Genomic DNA, 21,230 nt, shown 5'->3' on the forward strand with positions numbered 1-21,230 from the left:
GTGCATTATAATACCCTTTTATAAGCATACTTGAAATTAAACACATTTTATAGGAAATTAATAAAATTAAATTATGAAAAACAATTATTTTTATTCAAATATTTATCAAACAATTAAGAACTGATTGTTAGATCAGCAATATATATCTATATTTTTGATATTTAGATTGTAATTATTAAAATTTTGTTTCATTTTGTTTCTTCTGATTTTTTAGTTTCAGATGGCTCACCTTCAGTAATATTCTGCTTGTCTAAGACCGTTTTTGCCAGTTCCTGCATCTTCTGATCAAGAGCTTGTAAAGTCGGAGGTTTTAACTTCGTCAAATCTAAATTTAATGTTGTAGATGTACCAACTATATCTGGTTGATAATGATTGATTAATCCTATTAAGATTTTTTGATGCTCAGGTGAAGATAAAAGGTTGTTGTTCTTTTTCATACGAGCATATACCTCTTCACTAACAACCTGCTCAATGATACACTTTGTTAAATCGATTCCTGATTGTTGGGAAGAAGAATTAACAGGTTTGAATAATAAATTTTGAATTTTGTTTCGTTTTTGAGAAACTTCAGCTATCCAATTAGATTTATCAAAAGGAAGAAAGTATTTTTTGATAATGTTATGAAAATAATCTGATATTTTATAGACAATTGAATCTTCTGGAAAATATTTTTGAACATTTGCGAACATCAGATTTATATCATCTCTAAAATCAAATAAAGAGCTGTATTCATCGTTTTCTACTTTCTTTTCTATAATATCTAATGAAATTGGATTTGAAATTTTTGAATCATAATCATCTTTGGCTTCTTTGTTATCTTTCATTGGTTTATAAAAGAATGCTGACAATGGATGTCCTTTTATCTTTTGGATTATGTTTAAAGCATATATTCGTTGTTCAATCATTTATAAAAAGTGCACGTTTAAAAACGATTATTTTGTAAACTTTATTCCGTAGATAATCTTTAAATTTCTCTATAAACTAGAAGAAATTTAAGCTAATAAAATGAAGATACTGCTTTATCCCAGTTTGGGAATATTGTAGTTATGATTTTGGGAACAAATATATTAAGGAATTTAGTTTGATGGTGAAAATTAGTGATAATAAAAGTGACAAGGAGAAGTTGCTCATAAAAAATGGCTGAAAAAGGCCTTGATAGCTACTCAGTTCAAGAAAAGAAGGAGACATCCTACGTCTTTCCTTTATCTGATGATGAAAAAGCAAAGAAGCGTATCCAAGTCCATAAATTCAAGGGAAAAATTTTGTTTGACATCAGGGAACTTTACTGCAAGGATGATGAATGGCTTCCTGGCAAGAAAGGAATTTCATTACGTGTTGAAGATTTCAAGAAACTCAAAGAATTAATGCCATTAGTAGAAGAAGCCATTGTTGCTCTTGGTGGTAACCTTGATGACGACAGTGAGTAAATACATTACATTTTTATTTGATTTAATTACAGAAATAATAAATTTGATTTTTTATTTTACATTTCCACTTTAAAATTACTTACAAGTAGCAATAGATTATATAATTATAATCATTATTGTATAGAATTTATACAAACAACAAAAATACATAAAAAATATTTGAAATTTCTAATTTTCAATAAATAGTTTGAGCGAATCTAATACGTACAGCCAAGCAATAATAAATGGTACACATAAAATTGTTGTCCAGAAGATCATTGTCGAGGCGATGCCTTGACCAACTCCTGTTTCGTTTGACATCGGATAGCTTGCAACAGCAGATGTCACAGATGCCATTGTGCAGCATTGTCTAATCTGGGAATTAGAAAGATGCATAAGCCAACCAAATAATAAGCCAAAAAACGGCATAATGATAAATCTCCATGAAATTGCAATAATAAATTCATACCACTTGCACGCAATTAACGAATGCTGAGCAAGAAAGCCTCCAACGCAAAATAAAGCGCAAGCGCTAATTGTTTGAGCCGGAACGAGCATGAGTTTATCTAAGTAAATAGGAAGCTTTATTTTTGTTAACGACCATGCTATTCCAACTATAATTCCTTGAATAATTGGAGATTTGAAAATTGCAAAAAATGACCGTAATATAATCTTATATGAGAATTTCTCTTCAGGCTCATTGTTTTCACGTCGGATTTGGTTATTCTTTCGGATCTTCCAAATCGAAGAAAGTATTTGATAAATAGGAACTATGATTAGGTCATTACTCATAATAATGACTGACGTAATTTCATTGTTCTCTTCGCCCCATATAGCGTTGAATAAAGGAATGCCAATAATTACGTAATTTACATAGATAACTGGGAGTTGAATGCTAATGAATGTACCTAATTTATCTTGTAATGGAATGGAAAAGCATAAAATCGCTAATGTTATTTGTGTTACAAGACTCATTGTGATACATGATGAAAGTGGCTTGAAATTCATCGTATAAAGGTTTCTTATAGCAAATGATCGAGCCATTAATGGAAGAAAAGCAATCCGAAAGTCAAATTTGTTGATATGAGTGATATACGTTTTTGGAAAAACTTTAAATTTAATGCATATAAAGCCAATGGAAATTTCAAGCAGTAGTGCAAGACCAACCCATATGATTGGAAGATAGTCAGTCATGCAGAAATTGCCTAAAAAAAATTGAGAATTATCGTATTTTTTATCGTTTTCCGAAAAATTGATATTTGTATATGGAATAAAAAGATCATTTGAAAATTTTTCTTTATCGTTTTCATTCAAAATGATTTTGAGTGTTCTCAATTTGATGCCAATAAATTTTTTCTTGATCAAGATCAAATAAGACTATTTTTCTAGGAAACGGGCATCATGTAACAGCAAATAAATAAAAGCAAAGGCTTGATAACTCGAATAAATGCATCTAAAAATGAAAACTGCAATAAAACACTTTTGGTTGCGAGCTTATATAAATATACAACTTATTTTAAAGGAAAATAGAACAAAACAAAGAAATAAATTATCTATTTTGATTCATAAAAGCGGGATTTTGGACTTGCATTTGCTGTATTGGCTGAACTGGTTGCAATGGAGTCATTTTCATTAGTTGTTCATCAGGATCAAAGTCATCATCACTTGAAGAACCGCAAATCTTGAATAGATGATCATGAATCTCATTATCACCCATCATCCAGCGATTTTCTTCGCATTCTGCATCTGTAGGAGGATCCTTGATGAAATTTGGAAATTCACCAAGCTGTTCTTTGATTAAACCGAGCAATGGCTTGACATCGCGAACATCTGGGAAGAATGGGTGAACTCTCTTTGACGGATCTTCTTCCACAGGCTTTTCTTGTAATTCTGAAGTTTTTGTTGTAGTTTCTTGCTTATCTTTGCGTGGAATGATGCAAAACGCTGTAAGAATACCAGCTCTTTGTTCTCTTGATGCTTCATATTGAGCGAAAAAGCCATTTGCATGTTTAACTATATCGTTACAAATTGGAGAAGTTCGTGAACCAATGTATGGTAATGGAGATGGGTTTTGTGCTATATCAACGATTAAATCAGCCAATGCTTTTGAAGCTTCAATATTATCCAAATATTTTCGTTCGATTTTTGGTGAAGAAAGAAGTTCAACCGAGCAAGGTACATCTGTTGCACTACTTGGTAATGAATTTCTGGAGGGATCTAAGTAATCAAAATAAGAAAAACCACTTTCTAGTGCAGCAAGTTCTGTTAATAAGCGACGCTTTTTCTCTATAAGTTGTAAGTTCTCCTGCTTAGGTGGACCAGTTATTACTTGTGAAGTTGGAATTTGAAAACCAGGCTGAGTCATTTTTGCAAAAAAGTGACAATTCTAAGATGACTGATCCTTCAGAAACACAGCTTCTTAAAGAGCAAAATGATTACTGCGATAAGGTAAAAGCAATATATGATGATTGGGAAAAGGACTTAACTGAAAACGAACAGCTTTGTGCTGAATTAGAAAAAAGAATTTTTAATCTTAAGTCTTTACAAGGAAATGAAGAAGAATATCATGAGAAAGTTGCAAAGTTATATGAAAATCTTAAGCTCAAAGTTGAACAAAAAGAAAAAGAAGTTCGACAATTTCTAGATCCTTCTCAGAACTCGCTGTTACTGCTAGTTAAATTGGAAAATAAGCAAAATGAATTACAAAAACAATCTGTTAATTAAGTATATGCAAATTTATTTTTTTATTGTTTAGAAAATTGATATTACAATGATGCTTTGTTATAAATAAATGATATAGAATGACTACAAATAAATAGTTTTTTCTTTTTAGATATTCTAAATTGGATTGCAATAATTTGCTTATTAAATGGTTGAAGAGCAAACGATATGCTTAATGCAACCCTTACATCAAACTCTAGAGTTTATAATGTTCTTATTGGAGTAGGTAACAAAAGTGGGGTGTGAATATTTTTTGTAAACTGTCAAATTATTATTTTTGACAATTTAAACTGATGTGATTCCAACCAAAAGAAACTTGGGGCTGTGGTGTAACGCACCAGGACCCGAGGCTTCCGAGAGGGAATACCGCCTAATAATATTCAATACTATTTTCCACCTTTCGTCCAACTTAAATAATTTATTTAGAAACAATAAAACAAAATGGATAAAAATAAATAATGACAGAGTGGAATTTTGATATAACATATTAATGTGAAAAATATTGGATATTAACATTTAGGTAGCTCATACATATGAGTAGTATCTATTTTTGGAGAAAACTTAAAAAGTTAAAGCTATTATTTACTAATGATAACAAAAATTAAAAGATTATTTGTATGTTTCTGCAATGTATGCGTTGGAACAGTTCAGTTTCCGAAGATTTACAAAAGGAACATATACCCGAATGCAGACCATTTAAAAAGTTACAAAATGAAAAAAATGATCTTCATAAATCAATGACTCTGACAGAAATATACAATAAGGCAATGGCAAAATTTTCTGAAGACAACGGCACTTTTCAGCAGATTAAAAAATTTATGACAGAACTTGCTGTTGGTACTGATGAAAACCCATTAATTAAAGATTCATTGGTCAGGGAAGTTTATAATAAGTCCAGAAAATAATTTCTTTTTATAGCTAAAATAAAAGGATAAGATATATAGGGAACCGTGTGCGCTTAAAGATTACTATTATCTGGAAAATAACAACTTTAGGTATATACTGGCGCTACCAGAAACTGGGACGATCTTTAAATTCAATGGTCAATTTAAAGGAAGTATTCAATTTTTTGCTCAATTTAAACCAATGAATGAGAAAAACTTTGAGTTTAGGGCTAATGAAGGTTTTTACAACGTAGATAGATAGACAAACGTATATGTCATCATTTCTATGAGTATGGTAGATTTCTATAAAAAGTGAGTGCAATATCACATTGCATTTCGAAACATGAGAGAAATAAGCATATATATATATACGTTATTACATATATATCTGTATGCTATTCTATATTATTACAATGTTAAAATAAGAAAAACTCTAAGTGTCTCATTTGAAATATAATCTATTTTATTTTTATATAACAATTATCAATGAGAATGTAAATTATATTTGATTAGACGATAAATGATGAATAGGCTTAATTATTTATGATTAGACATGTGTTAATAGAAAAATTTGTTAACATTTATGAAGATAATGTGTTTTGATTGAGATTACATTTGTTATGAGTGAAAGATTGCTATTATATTGGATTTATATGTGTAAATCAGGAAAAACTCGCACTTTTTCCAAAGAATTTTGAAACATTGGATTTCAATTCAAGAAAGGAGTTTACTAATGCAGGGTATTATTCCTTTACCATGTATTTTTAAACCCATTTCTTATAAAACCTTGCTCCAATAAATTATAAATACCACATTCTTCTTCTATACGAAGATCTAGCCTTATAAGAGGCCAGAATCTGCAAATACTCCCTTCTCTACAGATTATGATCCAATGTAACACAGAAAGCCTAGAAGGAAGCCCTTTCTCAAGGTTAAGACTTCCTTCCTGGCTTTCTGATACTGGATGGAGTGGTGTTTGGCTTCCATTGCAACTCCTTCCAAGAAGATCAAATGATTACACAAAAGTCATGGCAATGCATTCTAACACTATAAATACAATTGCCGTGGCCTACAATTGCGAGTGCCTGCTGCTTCAGCAGAGATTTGCAGCAGACACTCGCAATGTTAACCAAAATTCGCCTGAAAGTTAGAAAATGGGCTTTTTCTCAAGGTCAAAGTCCATTTCCTAACTTTCTTATATTAAAATGAGCATTTTGACAGATTATTATTTTTTATTCCGGCATCATCAGCTTGTCCTTATTAGCTTATCATTTTCAGCTTATACTTATAAATTCTAAAACAATGATTATTGAATTCACGAAATAGCACATCACATTAAGAGATATTATTTACTAACTTTTTCAATAATTAAAAATATCAATGATACTTAAGTGTCATCACATACAACACATTCTTGTGATCATCATAATATAGATTATAGAATATTGCATAATAATCCAAATTCAATTTCAATATTAAAGTGTACTATCCATTATCTCTTAAGATCATAACATACTCAATGAGTACTGATCATATACTATTGATCAAGCCTTTAAAACAAACTACATATATGATTGCTTTAAATTGACCAAAAAATTGAATTCTTCCTTTAAATTGGGTTTTACATGGGGTGCAAAAAATGCGCAAAAACGATTATTTAAAATTGAATCTGCGCATATTTTGCGCATTTGAAAAAGTTTGGAGTTGACTATTATAAATAATCAAAACCATTAATAAAGTATAGCCACAATTGCATATGTATATAATATTAAAGAAAAAATGCTTACATCTTTTGACTACTTTACGCGGATATATTTTTAAACACACAAATAATGCGCAGTTTGAATGTAAAATAATCGTTTTTGCGTATTTTTTGCACTTGTAGGAAAACCCTTTAAATTGACCATTCAATTTAAAGTTCGTCCCACCAGAAACTAAAGTGCTCCTCACAGGTGCAAGAAGCAACTCATAAATATCGGAAAAGTGTAATTCTCTAGTATATTATTATTTTTGCTTTTAATACCGAATAGCCGTTTGAGACAAAAACAATGGTATGCTAGAGAATTTTGATTCTTTTTGATTTCAAATTTTGATAGTAAAAAGTTATTATAGTCACATAATAAAATATACTTCCAAAGTTTGGTCTCTCAAAAGGCTGTGAAAAAAAGATCTGAAATTACCTTTATAAAATAACAATATAACTTTTATTTATTACTTCTAATCATTACTTTCTGAGCCATGATTGAATTATGTAATAACACAAATTCACGAGGAACTTGCTTCCAAAAGACATCAGACATAATTCTTTCGTCTGGATACTCAATTGCAGCTGCAGAGTCAATGCTTCCATTGAATCTTTTGTTGTATGTTTCAACAAACACCTTAATCTTTGAAGATTTGCTACAAAATACGCTATTCCAGTCAAATGAATGAGGTCTTGTATCAGGTATGCTCCAATAAAGCATCTCGAAGTCAAGTATAAGATCAGCAAGCAAAGATGGTATCTCTGCAATGCGAATTAGATAATAACAAAAAATATTCTCATCAATAAGCATCTGTTTCTTCTTTTCCGAGAGAGCAAGAAGTAGCATGATGGATGCTGTGATAAATTCAATCTGGTTGTATGTCGTTTTCTCTACAAATTCATTCAAAATTCCAACAACAATTTCGAATAAATTTGAATCACTAATTTTCTCAAAAGTGACGTTTCTCAGGCCAACTGCGAAAGCAATGAGAAATCTTATAGCCATCCTTGAAACTATATCGTAATCACCGCCGCTTTCAAGTTCGTGGACAAGATCAGTCATATAATCAAGAAATGCGCTAAATATCATATTCCCAGGGTCATTTATACACATGGATTCCATTAATTTGCAGGCAATTGTGTAGGAAATGATATTCTCACGCTTTATTATGTCGCAAAAAACGCCAACCATGATTGAACATGGTTGAAAATTCAACTTATGAATTAAATACGCACGAACAATGGCCAAATTTGGATCAGAGCTGTACCTTATGGATAACTTCATTCCTTCATTGTTCATAAAGGCAACACCTGCATTCAATTGGCGTAATAAAGCGTCTTGTATCGCAAATCTATCAGGAGTAATGTTTGCGCTGAATACAAAGTTAATAGCATTCATAGAAAACTCAAATAAAATGTTTCTGAAGATATCGTACTTCTTATCATTAGTAATTCCCGATAAAATACCATAAAATAAGAGAAAACATCCCGAAATCAGGGATATTGTCATTGGATTCATACGAGCTTGAGTATTCTTTGAGAGATTTATCAATTCTATCAAGGATTGATAAAATTCATCTGATGAATTCAAAATTATTTGAGCGAAATTCAATAATTCCAATGATTTGAGCTTGAGTAAGACACAAATTGTTGTAAACAACCGCTGGTTTATCTCCGGATCTTCGTATTTCCTTGAAATGAGACTTAAATCTAATTCTTTCCATTCTGAGAACGCTCTTAACGCCAAAAGTGTTTCGGAATCATAGTAATCGCGTAGTGAATATACTTCTTGTGATATAAATGCTCCTTTCTCTGAAACAAGTGAATAAAATTCTAAAGTTGTATTATAAATCAAAATTTGCTTAATTATTGAAGCTCCTGTCTTGCATCTGAGTTTGTATAAGAAATTCGTTCCGTATTTCCAAAATTTTCGTATAGAAAGAAGTAATAAAAGATAATGGCAAAAACAACCTCGAAAAACGTCTCCTGATGAAAGAAATTTCGATAGAAACACTATGGTTTCCAAATCTATGTCTTGAGAATTCAATATGTTGTGAATAATTTGACGAATTATTGAAAAAATTTTGACAAACAAAATATCATTGATATTTTGAGAATTTTCTAGTAAAAGAGCGTAAAGCGAAGGTTGGAATATAATTTCTGATGAGATTTGTTCGATGTTTTCATAGTCACTCGTATTAAAATTCGGAAAAACAATTGCTTGAACTAAATTTAACGAACAAGAGGGATTGTTCAGGAAGTATTTGTAAAGGCAACTCGATGCTTGCTCGGGAAGGTCAATTAACTCGTTTCTTGAATCAATTATAAAAATTGAAGAATTTTGGAAGAGAAGGATATGACAAATTACTGAAATTTTTTCGAATTTGTGAACAAATGTTGAGTTTGGATATTTCTTTATCAATGGCTCAACAACATTGAGGATTGTTTGCAGAATAATTATGTCTGGAAGGGTCAAAACAAGAATATTAATAAAGCTTGAAAGAAAATGTGTAACAAGATGTGTAGAAATACTCATTTCTTGAGTATTTTTGTATTCTTCTTTCAAAAAATCTTCAAACCATATAAATATTGATCTATAAAATGCATCTGATGAAGGATCGAATTGATCTATTGCGATTTTTAAGGCACGAAGTTGCATTTTGAAGATTTTTAAAGATGAATTTAAAGTTTTATCATCTTGTTCCTTAATGTCAAATGTGTCGGTGGGATTGACTTCAAATTCCAAAACCATTTTAAGAAATGTTTTATCTTGTTCACTGGGAAATTGTTTCATAAAAAAAAGAAAAGTGACAACTTATAAAGAATTCTATTTATTAGAAATAAGTCATCTTAAATATGTTGGAGCTGATAAATATGCATGTATTTACTCCACTCATTTATGCAGCACAATATGATCATCTTTCAGTTGTTATATATCTTATATCAATTGGAAATGATTAAGAAGCAAAGGGAAATGATGGAGAGACTAAGAGCAAAGAGTTCTAAAAATATGAGTGCTTTTCTCAGGCTAGAAATGGTAACACCACACTTGCTTATTGAGTGACAAAACTGAATAGAGAATGATTATTCTAAAATAGTATCTATTGATTATGAAGCGCTTATAGAATTAAGAACGCATTATATAGAGGACAACACCCACACTTTTAACTTTATGAATCTACAATAAATTAGCATCCTATATTTATATTTTTTATGACTTAATTTTGATAGTTTTCGTTCAGATATTTTATAAGATTATATTAATAGTAATGCTTCATATCATATATCTTAAAGGTGCACTCACGCTCGAATGACATGACATTCAATTAAGTTGTTCAAAACTAATTTTCATTGATAGTTCAGCTTGTTCTCAGAAATTGAAATTACAGATGGGCGTAAGTGCAGCGTTAAATTTTATACACATTTACTTATTGCGTAAAATCAGTATCGTGAATCTGCAATTATTTTTTGCTGCAATATGAAGAGAAGTTTGTCCATCTTCACCTTTTTCCTTGATATTTGCGCCATGTGAAAGAAGAAGATTAACTGGTTCTCAGCTATCATATTTTGCTGCAATATTAAGAGCAGTTTGTCCAATATTATCTTTCTCATTGATATTTGCATCATGCGAAATAAGATGTTTGGCTGTTTCTTTCCTATTATTTTTGATGCAATATGAAGAGCTGTTTGACCATTTTCACATTTTTTCATTGATATTTGCATAATGTCATAAGAAATGCTCACAATGGGATGGAATATTGAACATCATTGAATACAACTATTTAATTATAAATTATTAATATGAAGTGTTTATTCTTAAATTATGCAGATACTGCAATATCTTGATTCAATAGAGAATCTTATAGCTCAAAAGAGAATTATTTGAGTTCCTTGCACCATGTTCAACTAAGAAATTGTATATATCTGTTGAATTTTCTTTTATTGCAATGCTAAGAGGGCATTCATCAATATTGAGAGGATAATATAAAACAATGACAAATATGAAAAGAATAATAATTTCATAAATCAATGATATATATGAAAAGAAAGAAAATTCTATAAAAGAATGATAAATATGAAAAGAATGAGAATTTCATAAAATAATGATAAATATGAAGAGAAAGAGAATTTCATAAATCAATGATAATTATGAAAAGAAAGATAATAGCATAAAACAATGATAATTATGAAAAGAAAGAGAATAAAATAAAACAGTGATAAATATGAAAAGAAAGAAAAATTCATAAAACAAAGAAAAATATGAAAAGAAAGAGAACAAGTGTCATGTTAACATCAGAACCATGTTCAACCAATAATTTGACGATTTCTATTGAATTTGCTTTGATTGCAATACTAAGAGGACATTCATTAACATTGAGAGGATTTCATAAAACAAAGATAAATATGACAAGAAAAAGAATCCAATAAAACAAAGTAGTATATGTTGACGGGTTTTGTGACTTTTTTTGTAAACGTAAGAATTCATACATTTTTGAGCGATTTTGTATCATTTTTTTTTACATATGAAGTAAAAAATGTATGATTTTTACGGTTTTTATTCTTACGTTTTTGAATAAATCAAGATTTAAAAATTTTCAGAATCGTAAGAAATTTTCACTAAACCCATACATAATGAAATAAAAAAAAATAAAAAAAATAAAAAAATAAACTTTAAAAATTCATGTCTTACATTTTTTGAATAATTTATTTTTTTAATTCGTAAGAAAATGAGTGGATCAAGATTCGTAACCGTCAATCAATTAATGGATGTTCTTTCACCAATTCTTGAAAATGTTAAACAAGTAGATGTTTATTTCGATGATTATGTAGAAAGTATATATTATAAAGGTAAGTTTAATATTAAACCTATTGCTTTTGCATTTGATAATAAATTAATTGAAAATGCAAAAATTTGGGAATTAATTCCAGATATTGAATTTATAACAAATATTAATGATAAATGGTTTAAACGAATTCCAACCACAAAAGTTCTTTGTAAATTAATGATCAAAACTGAGGAAAAAGAATTTAACGGGTTTAAATATCATCCAAATAAAGTTTCAGAACTAGAAAATGAAAAACTTCAGAAAAAATTAAACGATAGACTTTCAAATGATCGTATTGAAAAAATAAATAAACTAGCAGAAGTTGCATTTAATAATGAAATATTTGATGAATATAACCTTGAACTCAGTGATGGACTTTAAGTCCTGGGCTTTAAGGACCCGGGCTCAACGAGTCATGATTTATGAAATCAATTATTTGATTCATTCTTTCTTCAATAATTTCTATTCTTTTTGTTAAATCATCTATTTTCATTAATGAGGTGATTCTTGATTGAGGAATAGATTTTAAACTAACAACACCTTTTATTTTTGAAATTTTGAATCCATGACCCTCCGGGTCTTGGACTCTGTCCTCAACTTTAAACATTTTATTCAATTTACATGTTGTCAATTCTTCAAATAATTTTTTATTATTAGCATAATAGTCATTAAATTCTTCAACAGATGAAAAAATTTTTATTTCAGTAATTGGTTTAACAACGTTTATTTTTTGTTGAACATTTTCACTTTCATTTATTTCTTCCTCTTTGTTTCATTTATTTTTAAAATCGGTTTCATTTATCATTAAATAAAAATTAGAATATAAGTGATGAAATATATTTTTTAATTAATATTAAATCAGAAATGGCGGCAGGATTCTTTAAAAAATTATGGGATGGAATTAAGAAAGCTGCAGGTTGGGTTTTAAAAAAGGTTATTAAACCTGTTGCTAACTTTTTGGCACCAGTAGCGAAAACGGCAGGAACTATCATAGGTGGAGTATTAGGTACTAAAGCAGGTAATCCGGCGATGGGAGCACAAGCAGGTAACGCAATTGGTGGAATAGCTGAAGGAATACTTAATAAAATAGGAGGTGGTTAGTGGAAAAATAAATAAATATTATTTTTATCTTAGTATCGGTTGAAGTCTTTGATAAACTTTTTCTCCTTTATTTAAAATTTCTCTTATTGGGGCAGCTTTTGGCGTTATTGATTCAGCAACGTCACTAATTGCTTCTTTATTCTTAAATATCCAATTTGCTCCTTTCTTAATCCTTCCCAAACTTTATGCGCTCCTCTTTTTACTTTATCCCACAGTTTCTTAAAGAATCCTGCAGCCATAGTTGATTATTTCATTAAATTAAAAATTCATTTTCATCTTTTAATTTTGATTTTTTATTTAATAATAAATGACGACTAACTATTTAGTGCCAACACAAAACCGATTAATGGAAATTGTGTTTCATTCATTCGAAAAGATAAATGAAATATTCGCAAAGAATGACGGAAGAAGATATTATAGAGAACTTGAAAGTTCATGTTATGACTCTGATACTCCATATTTTGATGATAAACAAACTCATTTAAGAATTACAAATTCAGCTCATGATGTGAACCAATTAGGTGACACATATATTAAACGCAAAGTTAAAGCAACTCTAGTTTCAAATAAAGCTTTCACATGTGATACCGCTTTTAAATGCATGCGTTTATTCGTTGGTTACAAATCATCAAATCAAAGCTTTAAGCAATTAGAAGTAGAAACCGAAAGAGGTGATGCTGGTTATCTTCAGATGGATTGCGCCCGTGAATCTTTCGCATTTGCAACATATAAACCGAAATCAGAAAGAAAAGTTAAAAAGTTTGTTCATTCGTTATATAATAATGTTCAAAATATGATAACTCAGTATGTGGTAAATATATTGACCCTTCAGAAGTTTTCAAGAAAGCAAATGAAGAAGTTGATATCACTTTTGATATGATTATTCCGGTAAATGATTTGTTAGCATTTCAGGCGTTCGATGATTATCCTAAATCATTTGGTGAAATCATTCTTAAATATTATGTTTTCAGGGATACTTTAGTATTTTGTCAGGTTGACCCGTTAAGAGTTGCTGATTTACAAAATTATGTTTATGAAAAGATAACTGATGAAAATTATGAAAAGATTATGAATCATGTTTATAAATACGATCGCAAATTCCAACAAATCGGACTTCCTGCAAAATTAATTACAAGCTTAGCCACTACATCTGCTGACGCAACAGTTGAAGACGTTATTATTTCATGCACAAAGATGGAAGTTTTAGAGGATAAATGCATTACACCAGGATACGGTTTAATTGAAGAATCAGTTAAAGCAATACCACGTTTATTTAGTAAGGAAGATCCATTCATGATTCCAGCTCAACATATTGACGTTCGTTCACTAAATGGAGGTTGCATCACTCCTGAAGGTATCAGCTCAGATTTCTCATACGCTCTTCATAATGTTACAGATGTTGTGTTAACATTTCCGAAGAATGCAATGCAAAGAACGGTTTTAGAAAATCCAATGCTTCGAGGTCTTCAGGTCACTATAGATTCCAGAAACTTCCCCGATCAAGCGATGACCACAGTGGGCGACATATTCTTTACACGTATGCTTCAAGCTTCTGATTTAGATGGAGTGAATGAATGCACGGAAGAATACGAGGACTCATTAACTAGACCATTGAATGATGATAATGGCACGCCATTAGCTAGAACATGGAAAGACCAAACTTCATTCTTATGCACTATTCCAGTTCAACGTGATGGAGCGGGTATATTCTTTGATGGATTAGAAACTTTCAACTCACAAGTTACAGTACAAGTGAAAGCTTATCCAATCATTCAGGGTGAAAATGACACTTACTGTTCAAAAGTGACAAATCCTCCTCAGGTTTGGTTTACTAGGACTACATATTGGACATGGACACCGGATGAAGGTTTGAAATATCATCCAACAGGTACACCACCGCAGTATAGAAGTTCATATGATGAAATATTGATGAATAGAAATGTATAAAATTATAAATTTATTTTTGATTAAATGGATTTAAATTCATCCACCCCTTATGAAGAATTAGCAGGAGTATATAATACATACGTAGATGATATGATTAATGAAGCATTGAGTGATAATAGAAATGCTCTATCTAAGGAAAAATTAATGAAATTCCATATTCTGAATGTTACTTAAATTCAATCACTGCAGCAATTGGTAAACAAAATAAAGGTAAAACATTAACGATATTAAACAATTATCATTATTGCTAACACTTCACCCTATTCACATGTGTTAATTTATATCAACCGTTCAGGTTCACCTTCAGATGATACATTTGAATCTTTAAAGCATTTAATCAAAATTCCAATTATTTATTTATCACAAGAAGAAGCAGAAGATTATTTAAAAACTTTTTAATGTATAAAGAATTATATAATACAATCAAGAAGCAAGGATTAGAGGATAAAATTATTGATAAACAACGAGATGAATTATTTGAAACACTTTCTATTTCAAATTTTGATAGAGAATTTTTGCATTCACTCATTTTTCTAGATGATGCAGTGAAATCAAAACTAATAACAATGAGAAATCATATTTTAATCAGTTATTAACTCAATGTCGACACATTCAGTGTTCATTCTTCATGGCTGTTCAATACTTTAAAGCATTAAGCACAAACATTAAATCAAACCTGTCCACCCTTTTCATTTTCAGTGGTTTTAGTCGTCAACAGTTGAACGTTTGCTTTATCAAGTGAATTTACCAATGAGCATTAATGAACTTTACACACAATATCAACAATTAGGAGAACATGGAAAAATAATAGTTGATTTAAATAAAGGTTCCATTAAATTCGAATAACTTTTTATAATTAATTTTTATTTTTTATTTATAATTAAACATGACAGAAATTGCAAATCTTCTACAGGTTCCATTAAAACAAGGAACAAACAAAAAGGGTGCATATAATAGAACTATGAAAGTTCCAGACGGAATGAAAGAATTAGTCCACATTGTTGCCGGTCTTCAAAAGGATGTTAAACAAATGAGAAACGTTTTAACATTACCAGAAGCTCAAGCATATGCCAAACGTCACGGACCAAATTGGGAAGCACACGAAGCAGACATTACGGGTCCAAATGGAAAACCTGATGGAATAAATGAAGTTTTCGTTACTGATGGTCAAGGAAATATTAAAGTCATAAATGGGTATAAATTAACAATGACGGATTATCCTAAACGTAAAGCATATAATGAACATTATCCTATGCAATTTGATGAAAATGGAAAAGCTGTTAAACAATACATTGGAGAAGGTGAAAATGGTCCAATTAATTCATACCGTCATAATCCATATTCTTACTTCAATGAAGAATTAAATGCTATTGAAGAGGGACCGGATGGATTACCACGATATTCTAACCAGTTTGATGGTCAATATGCAAATTTAGACCTGAAATTCCAGCTAAGAAATTCTTTAAAGTTGCTTTATTCGATCCAGTTTTCGCAAATGTTAAAGATGAACTTAAACAGCAATTCCAACCAATTATAGTAGCAAGAATTGCATCAGGTGCTTTATCTCAAGCATTCAAAGATTTAATTAAGAAACCATTATATCAGCAACGAGGTTTAACTTATGATTTAGTTAAGGAATCAGATAAAAGAAAATTTGAGAAATCAAATGATTATAAGAATGCAATTAATGAATATATTCGGTCTATTAATTTCGATGAAAATGCTAAAAATCAACTTCATGAACAAATACAGGAAATAATAGATTCAAAAGTTCCAGCAAAATAAAAGTTTAAATATATTTTTTTATTCGAATATAAATGAGAAGACGTTTCACTAGTCAAAAGAACACTAACGCAAAAGCAGAGATTACGGTTGGTTATAACGTAAATGATGATAAATCACGAATTATTCAAAATGTTAAAGTTAATGTTAGTCCTGAATTAACAAGGTCAGCAACTCAACCAAATTTATTAACTCGTGACTTACCGAAGAATGAGGAAGAGAAAATAAAGAAGATGGAGACCCAATCATTTTATCTGAACCTGGTAAAGAACCTGTTGAAATTCCCACTTATCCAACATACCCCCACCACTTGATAACCCAGGAATCTACGATTCCAGTCGCAATACGCCATATAAAGTAGACATTAATTCTGAATTAATGAAAATTTACCGTGATATCATAACTGATAATTATGATTCAATAATAAATTTAATTGACCAATCCGGTTTAATTATTTTACCATATGAATCATTAATTCATATTATCGCTGTTCTTTGTGATGTTCAGGATTCAGACGTGAAGATTCAATATTTCATAGATGATGAGGTTTCATGCTGCGGAACAGTTGCAAAAATAAATCCTATAAAGGATATTAGCACAATTAAGATATCAAAGAACGGAACAACAACTGAACTTCATTTAACATATAATGATATTTATAATAAAATAGTTGATGAATATAAAATATCACTTGAAAAATTCTTTGTTAAGGCTATTTAATATTCAAGCATTAACATTATCGAATAATAATCCTTTGAATCATAATCGATAATAATTGACCTTTCACCAGTTTCTATCGTTTGTTTTATTTCTTTTTGTTCCCCACTATCTGGATCGGTCATTGTAATTGTTTTTGTTATAGTATCAGCTTTATCTTTAACTTCAATCTTTTTTCCATCGGATATTTAAACCAAAATTCCAAAAATTCGATATTGTCAATCTGTTCATATTTTAATCTATCAATTACATTTTTAATACCATCTGAAAATCTTATGAAATGGTCATTATATGGGTTTGATTGAACTAAATTTGAATGAAGTGAAATATAACCTGATGATGAATATGACATCGACTCATATTTTCTGAAAACACTAAAATTTATAACATGAATGAATTTCTTATTCGTTGAATTTATGAATTCTTGAGGTAATCTTATTCTAGTTTTATTTATCACTGGAAAATAACGCTTTACCATATTTTTAATCGTAATAAAAAAATGTCAATTATCAATATTATTTCGAATAATAACTGTGAATTAAATTTAACAGTTAGCGGAATTTATAATGTTACTCTCGTTTCTGTGAGTGGTAAATTTAATCCCATTCTTTTAGACCCTTCAGATTATATATCATTTATTAAAGATGACCTTGAGCCGCATAGCGGCGGGGTCGTAGACCTAAAAACGTATGATATGTATATAAATAATGTGATAATGGGATATTAACACAATTTTAAGTTATTTAAATGAATCATTTATCGTATGGTATGAAAAAATTTTAAATCAAAACCTGATAAACTTTTTGAACTTGATGAAATAAATAACCTTATTAAATTTCCGCTGAAAATTAAATTTTGTACTCCTCGTCTTCGTTCATTGTTGGGGATATTAAATTTTGAAAAAGATGTTGGGGATGTTTTGTATTCTGACACTGGTTCTAATTTCATTTTAATCAAATGTGATAAAGTTAATACCCCAATGAGATTTTCACATCAAACATTAGACCCTAACTCTTACCCATCAATACAAAACATTTTATCCATCAACTTAAACATATTTTCTTTATCATATCCGTTTCAATTATCCGGGAATTCATTTATTCTTCATTCAAAAGATTTATCAAATATTAAATTTAGAATAACTGACCTATTTGATTGTGATTTAGAATTTATGAATGAAATATTATGGCAATTTCAAATAGAAAAAATAGCTGATGAGATAACGGATTAAATATTTATTTTTAAATCGTAATAAAATGATTAAACAACAACCACAGACCATTACATACGCCACATATATGCATATAATTCAAAGACGGCAGAACAAACGCAAAGGTTGAAATATGGAGATTTGGAGATAGTATTGAAAAATGACCATTTTGAATTCGTTTGCAAAGGTGGTGCAGTGATATCAAATATAAAAGAAATTTTATTTATGAATTCAAAAATTAAAGGAATAACGGATGATATAACATCAATTCCACCAGAAGAACAAAGATATTACGCATTAAATGCATTTCCTAAAGTTTTGAAGATTGGAAGATTTAATTTAAATGAGGAATTCATAAAAGGTTTCCTAAATGACATAATGAAGAAGGCAAATTTGGTTTATGTTGATGAAAAAGATAATGAAATTATAGAAAGGTTGATAGTGAATTAATGAAGAAAGCAAATTGGTTATGTTGATGAAAAAGATAATGAAATTATAGAAAGGGTTGAATGGTATCATGAACGGACATCAAAGATTTTAAAAACTAAAGCTGATACAGGATGGGTTTCAGGATGTTTAGACCTTAAAGCAGATAAGGAATATGTTAACGATGAGTTAAATAAGAAGGCAGATAAGGAATATGTTAACGATGAGTTAGGGAAGAAGGCAGATAAGGAATATGTTAACGATGAGTTAAATAAGAAGGCAGATAAAACATATGTTAACGATGAGTTAGGAAGAAGGCAGATAAGGAATATGTTAACGATGAGTTAGGGAAGAAGGCAGATAAGGAATATGTTAACGAAATATACCAAAGTTTGATAGGAACAAAAAATATTGAAACTATTGTTGGTGACTTTCTGTCAATGAAGAAAATAAATATTTTAGATGGGTGTTTGTACAGTCCTTAAGAATGGTATACGGTATAAACTCATTCCGAAAAATAACAATGAAATGTATGTAGGCTATATAAAGAATAATGGCACACAAGTTAAAGTTCCATTAGACAACAACTGCTACTTAAACTTATATGGAGACGAACAAAAGAAATATTTAAGAGTTTATGAAATGGTAGATATGACATTGTCTAACGTAGCTCCAGCACCGTATTATTATGACTATGGTGTTGACGCACATGTAGACCCAAAAAAGCAAACATTATATTTAGAATATATAGATATAAAAGATATAATGCAATAGAAAAAACGAGAATAGTATATTATTATACAGATGAAAAAATAAATATTATAGTCAAGATTTTACATACCCTGAAAACATAAGATTATATTATAAAAAATATTCTGACACAAACCAGAAGAAACCCGAAATAGTTACACTATATTTTAAGTTCAAAAGAGACAATCCTATAATATCTCATATGTTTGATTTAATGAACCCAGTAGGTTCTATTTATACATCTATGGATGTGAGAGGTCCTCAAGCAATGTTTGGTGTTGGTGCATGGGAACAAATAGTCGACAGGTTTTTGTATTGTGCAAACTCTTCAAAGGAAACAGGGGGAAGTAAAACGATTACAGGTGAAAATTTACCTGCACACAGTCACTACATAGATTTAAGCACATCTCAAGCAGGTTGGCATAAGCATAGATATTGGGATTGGTCAGGAATGACAAAAGTAAAGGATATGATGTTAAAGATGATGTTAAATTGCCATAAATTGTTACTGGAGTGACACTCAGGAGAAGGAAACCATACACATCGCGTTTCAGGATATACACAAACAACGGGACAAAGTAAAGATACATGCCACCATTTATGACTGTATTCGCATGGTATAGAGTTCAATGAACGCTCAATGTTTGTGAAACAAACTTTAGGAGCTCCAAAAAGAGCAAACGACATAATTTAAATTTTTATTTTAGTATAAATGAAGATTCTACCATATGGTGTTATTGGAAGAGATAAAGATGGAAACCCAATATTTGATCCAAAGTTAAAATTAAAGTTACTGACAAGACAACAACTTGAAAAGTATTGAAACCAAAACAGGATGAGAAAATGAGAAAGAAAAAAAAAATTTAAATTATGCAATTTTATTTTATCATAAATGACCAAATTAATTAAGCCAACTATTTCTAAATTAATGATACCAATGAAATCATTTCATGGAGTACTTATCCCAGGTTCTTCACAATTAGCCGGGGCAGGTGTGACTCAAGGTGAACATTAGCGAATCCATTCAAATTATTAACTAAAGATGAAGTTAATAAAATGATGATAAAATAACTGATAACAAAATTTTATTTCAGTGCTACCATAAAAACAGGTGAAAAAACAGGTGAGATCTCACCTCTTCACCTAAATTATATTTTTGGTCAAAGCTTCCACGAGAGAAAAGATTCCTCATTCGCTAAGGATTCAAAATGAAAAAAATCATTGATTTCGGCTGAGAAAAAACAGCAAAACCCTTCTTCCACGGGAACAAAGAAATAAAGAAGAAATAAAGAAGAAATAAAGTAAATTTTTATTTATTCCCGTGGAAGATAGAGCACTTTTATGACACTTTTTTATTCACGACAAACAAGACAAACAAAAGAAATAAGAAAATACGGCGCCGTCGCGGTTCGAACCACAGACCCTGACCCCTCCATAACACCACCTTAGACCACTGTGCTACGTAGCCTGTCGACATAAGATTTTATAAATTGCATATTTGACGTAAATTTATTTCCCAGTTATTCAAAAATAATTAATTATTGAATAACCTAAAAACATTAACGATAAAATAAGTGATAACAAATTTTTATTTTTATCATAAATGAATACCCCACAAGCTCAAAATTTACCACGAATCATAACAAGGGAGGAAATGATAAAAATGATGCAAGAACATGTTAAAAATAACAAACCACTAAAATTGAGAAAATGTGG

The 21,230-nt window shown here is 30.0% G+C and overlaps 9 protein-coding genes and 1 pseudogene across 10 annotated transcripts, besides 2 other annotated features; 6 read left to right on the top strand and 4 right to left on the bottom strand.

Annotated features, from left to right (window-relative positions):
• Positions 1 to 151: 151 nt before the first annotated feature.
• Positions 152 to 925, bottom strand: TVAGG3_0089160 (bromodomain family; the record flags this gene model as incomplete). The annotated part of the gene is made up of 1 exon (XM_001305968.2): positions 189 to 824. One exon carries the CDS (start codon positions 822 to 824, stop codon positions 189 to 191), a length of 636 nt encoding a protein of 211 aa, XP_001305969.1.
• Positions 926 to 1,114: 189 nt separating this feature from the next.
• Positions 1,115 to 1,452, top strand: TVAGG3_0089170 (transcriptional coactivator Pc4, Chain A domain-containing protein; the record flags this gene model as incomplete). The annotated part of the gene is made up of 1 exon (XM_001305969.2): positions 1,137 to 1,427. The coding sequence occupies one exon, from the start codon at positions 1,137 to 1,139 to the stop codon at positions 1,425 to 1,427; it is 291 nt and encodes a 96-aa protein (XP_001305970.1).
• A 143-nt stretch (positions 1,453 to 1,595) lies between these two features.
• Positions 1,596 to 2,450, bottom strand: TVAGG3_0089180 (intracellular auxin transport; the record flags this gene model as incomplete). The annotated part of the gene is made up of 1 exon (XM_001305970.1): positions 1,596 to 2,450. The coding sequence occupies one exon, from the start codon at positions 2,448 to 2,450 to the stop codon at positions 1,596 to 1,598; it is 855 nt and encodes a 284-aa protein (XP_001305971.1).
• Positions 2,451 to 2,929: 479 nt separating this feature from the next.
• TVAGG3_0089190 (uncharacterized protein) lies at positions 2,930 to 3,772 on the bottom strand (the record flags this gene model as incomplete). Its single annotated transcript, XM_001305971.1, has 1 exon — positions 2,956 to 3,771. One exon carries the CDS (start codon positions 3,769 to 3,771, stop codon positions 2,956 to 2,958), a length of 816 nt encoding a protein of 271 aa, XP_001305972.1.
• A 25-nt stretch (positions 3,773 to 3,797) lies between these two features.
• On the top strand, positions 3,798 to 4,130 carry TVAGG3_0089200 (uncharacterized protein; the record flags this gene model as incomplete). The annotated part of the gene is made up of 1 exon (XM_001305972.1): positions 3,798 to 4,130. One exon carries the CDS (start codon positions 3,798 to 3,800, stop codon positions 4,128 to 4,130), a length of 333 nt encoding a protein of 110 aa, XP_001305973.1.
• Positions 4,131 to 4,767: 637 nt separating this feature from the next.
• Positions 4,768 to 5,040: a mobile genetic element.
• Positions 5,041 to 5,895: 855 nt separating this feature from the next.
• On the top strand, positions 5,896 to 6,162 carry TVAGG3_0089220 (protein of unknown function, DUF4106 family; the record flags this gene model as incomplete). The annotated part of the gene is made up of 1 exon (XM_001305974.1): positions 5,896 to 6,162. The coding sequence occupies one exon, from the start codon at positions 5,896 to 5,898 to the stop codon at positions 6,160 to 6,162; it is 267 nt and encodes an 88-aa protein (XP_001305975.1).
• Positions 6,163 to 7,187: 1,025 nt separating this feature from the next.
• On the bottom strand, positions 7,188 to 9,549 carry TVAGG3_0089230 (uncharacterized protein; the record flags this gene model as incomplete). Its single annotated transcript, XM_001305975.1, has 1 exon — positions 7,216 to 9,549. One exon carries the CDS (start codon positions 9,547 to 9,549, stop codon positions 7,216 to 7,218), a length of 2,334 nt encoding a protein of 777 aa, XP_001305976.1.
• Positions 9,550 to 11,518: 1,969 nt separating this feature from the next.
• Positions 11,519 to 11,962, top strand: TVAGG3_0089240 (protein of unknown function, DUF4108 family; the record flags this gene model as incomplete). The annotated part of the gene is made up of 1 exon (XM_051222384.1): positions 11,519 to 11,962. One exon carries the CDS (start codon positions 11,519 to 11,521, stop codon positions 11,960 to 11,962), a length of 444 nt encoding a protein of 147 aa, XP_051107370.1.
• Positions 11,963 to 12,445: 483 nt separating this feature from the next.
• TVAGG3_0089250 (N-acetylmuramoyl-l-alanine amidase family) lies at positions 12,446 to 12,682 on the top strand (the record flags this gene model as incomplete). Its single annotated transcript, XM_051222385.1, has 1 exon — positions 12,446 to 12,682. The coding sequence occupies one exon, from the start codon at positions 12,446 to 12,448 to the stop codon at positions 12,680 to 12,682; it is 237 nt and encodes a 78-aa protein (XP_051107371.1).
• A 1,371-nt stretch (positions 12,683 to 14,053) lies between these two features.
• Positions 14,054 to 21,230: part of a mobile genetic element that runs on past the window's edge.
• Positions 18,403 to 19,771, top strand: TVAGG3_0089270 (annotated as a pseudogene). Its single transcript has one exon. A coding segment is annotated over exon 1 (1,369 nt).

This window comes from Trichomonas vaginalis, chromosome IV (genome assembly GCF_026262505.1).
Source record: "Trichomonas vaginalis G3 chromosome IV, whole genome shotgun sequence".
Lineage (NCBI taxonomy): Eukaryota > Parabasalia > Trichomonadida > Trichomonadidae > Trichomonas > Trichomonas vaginalis.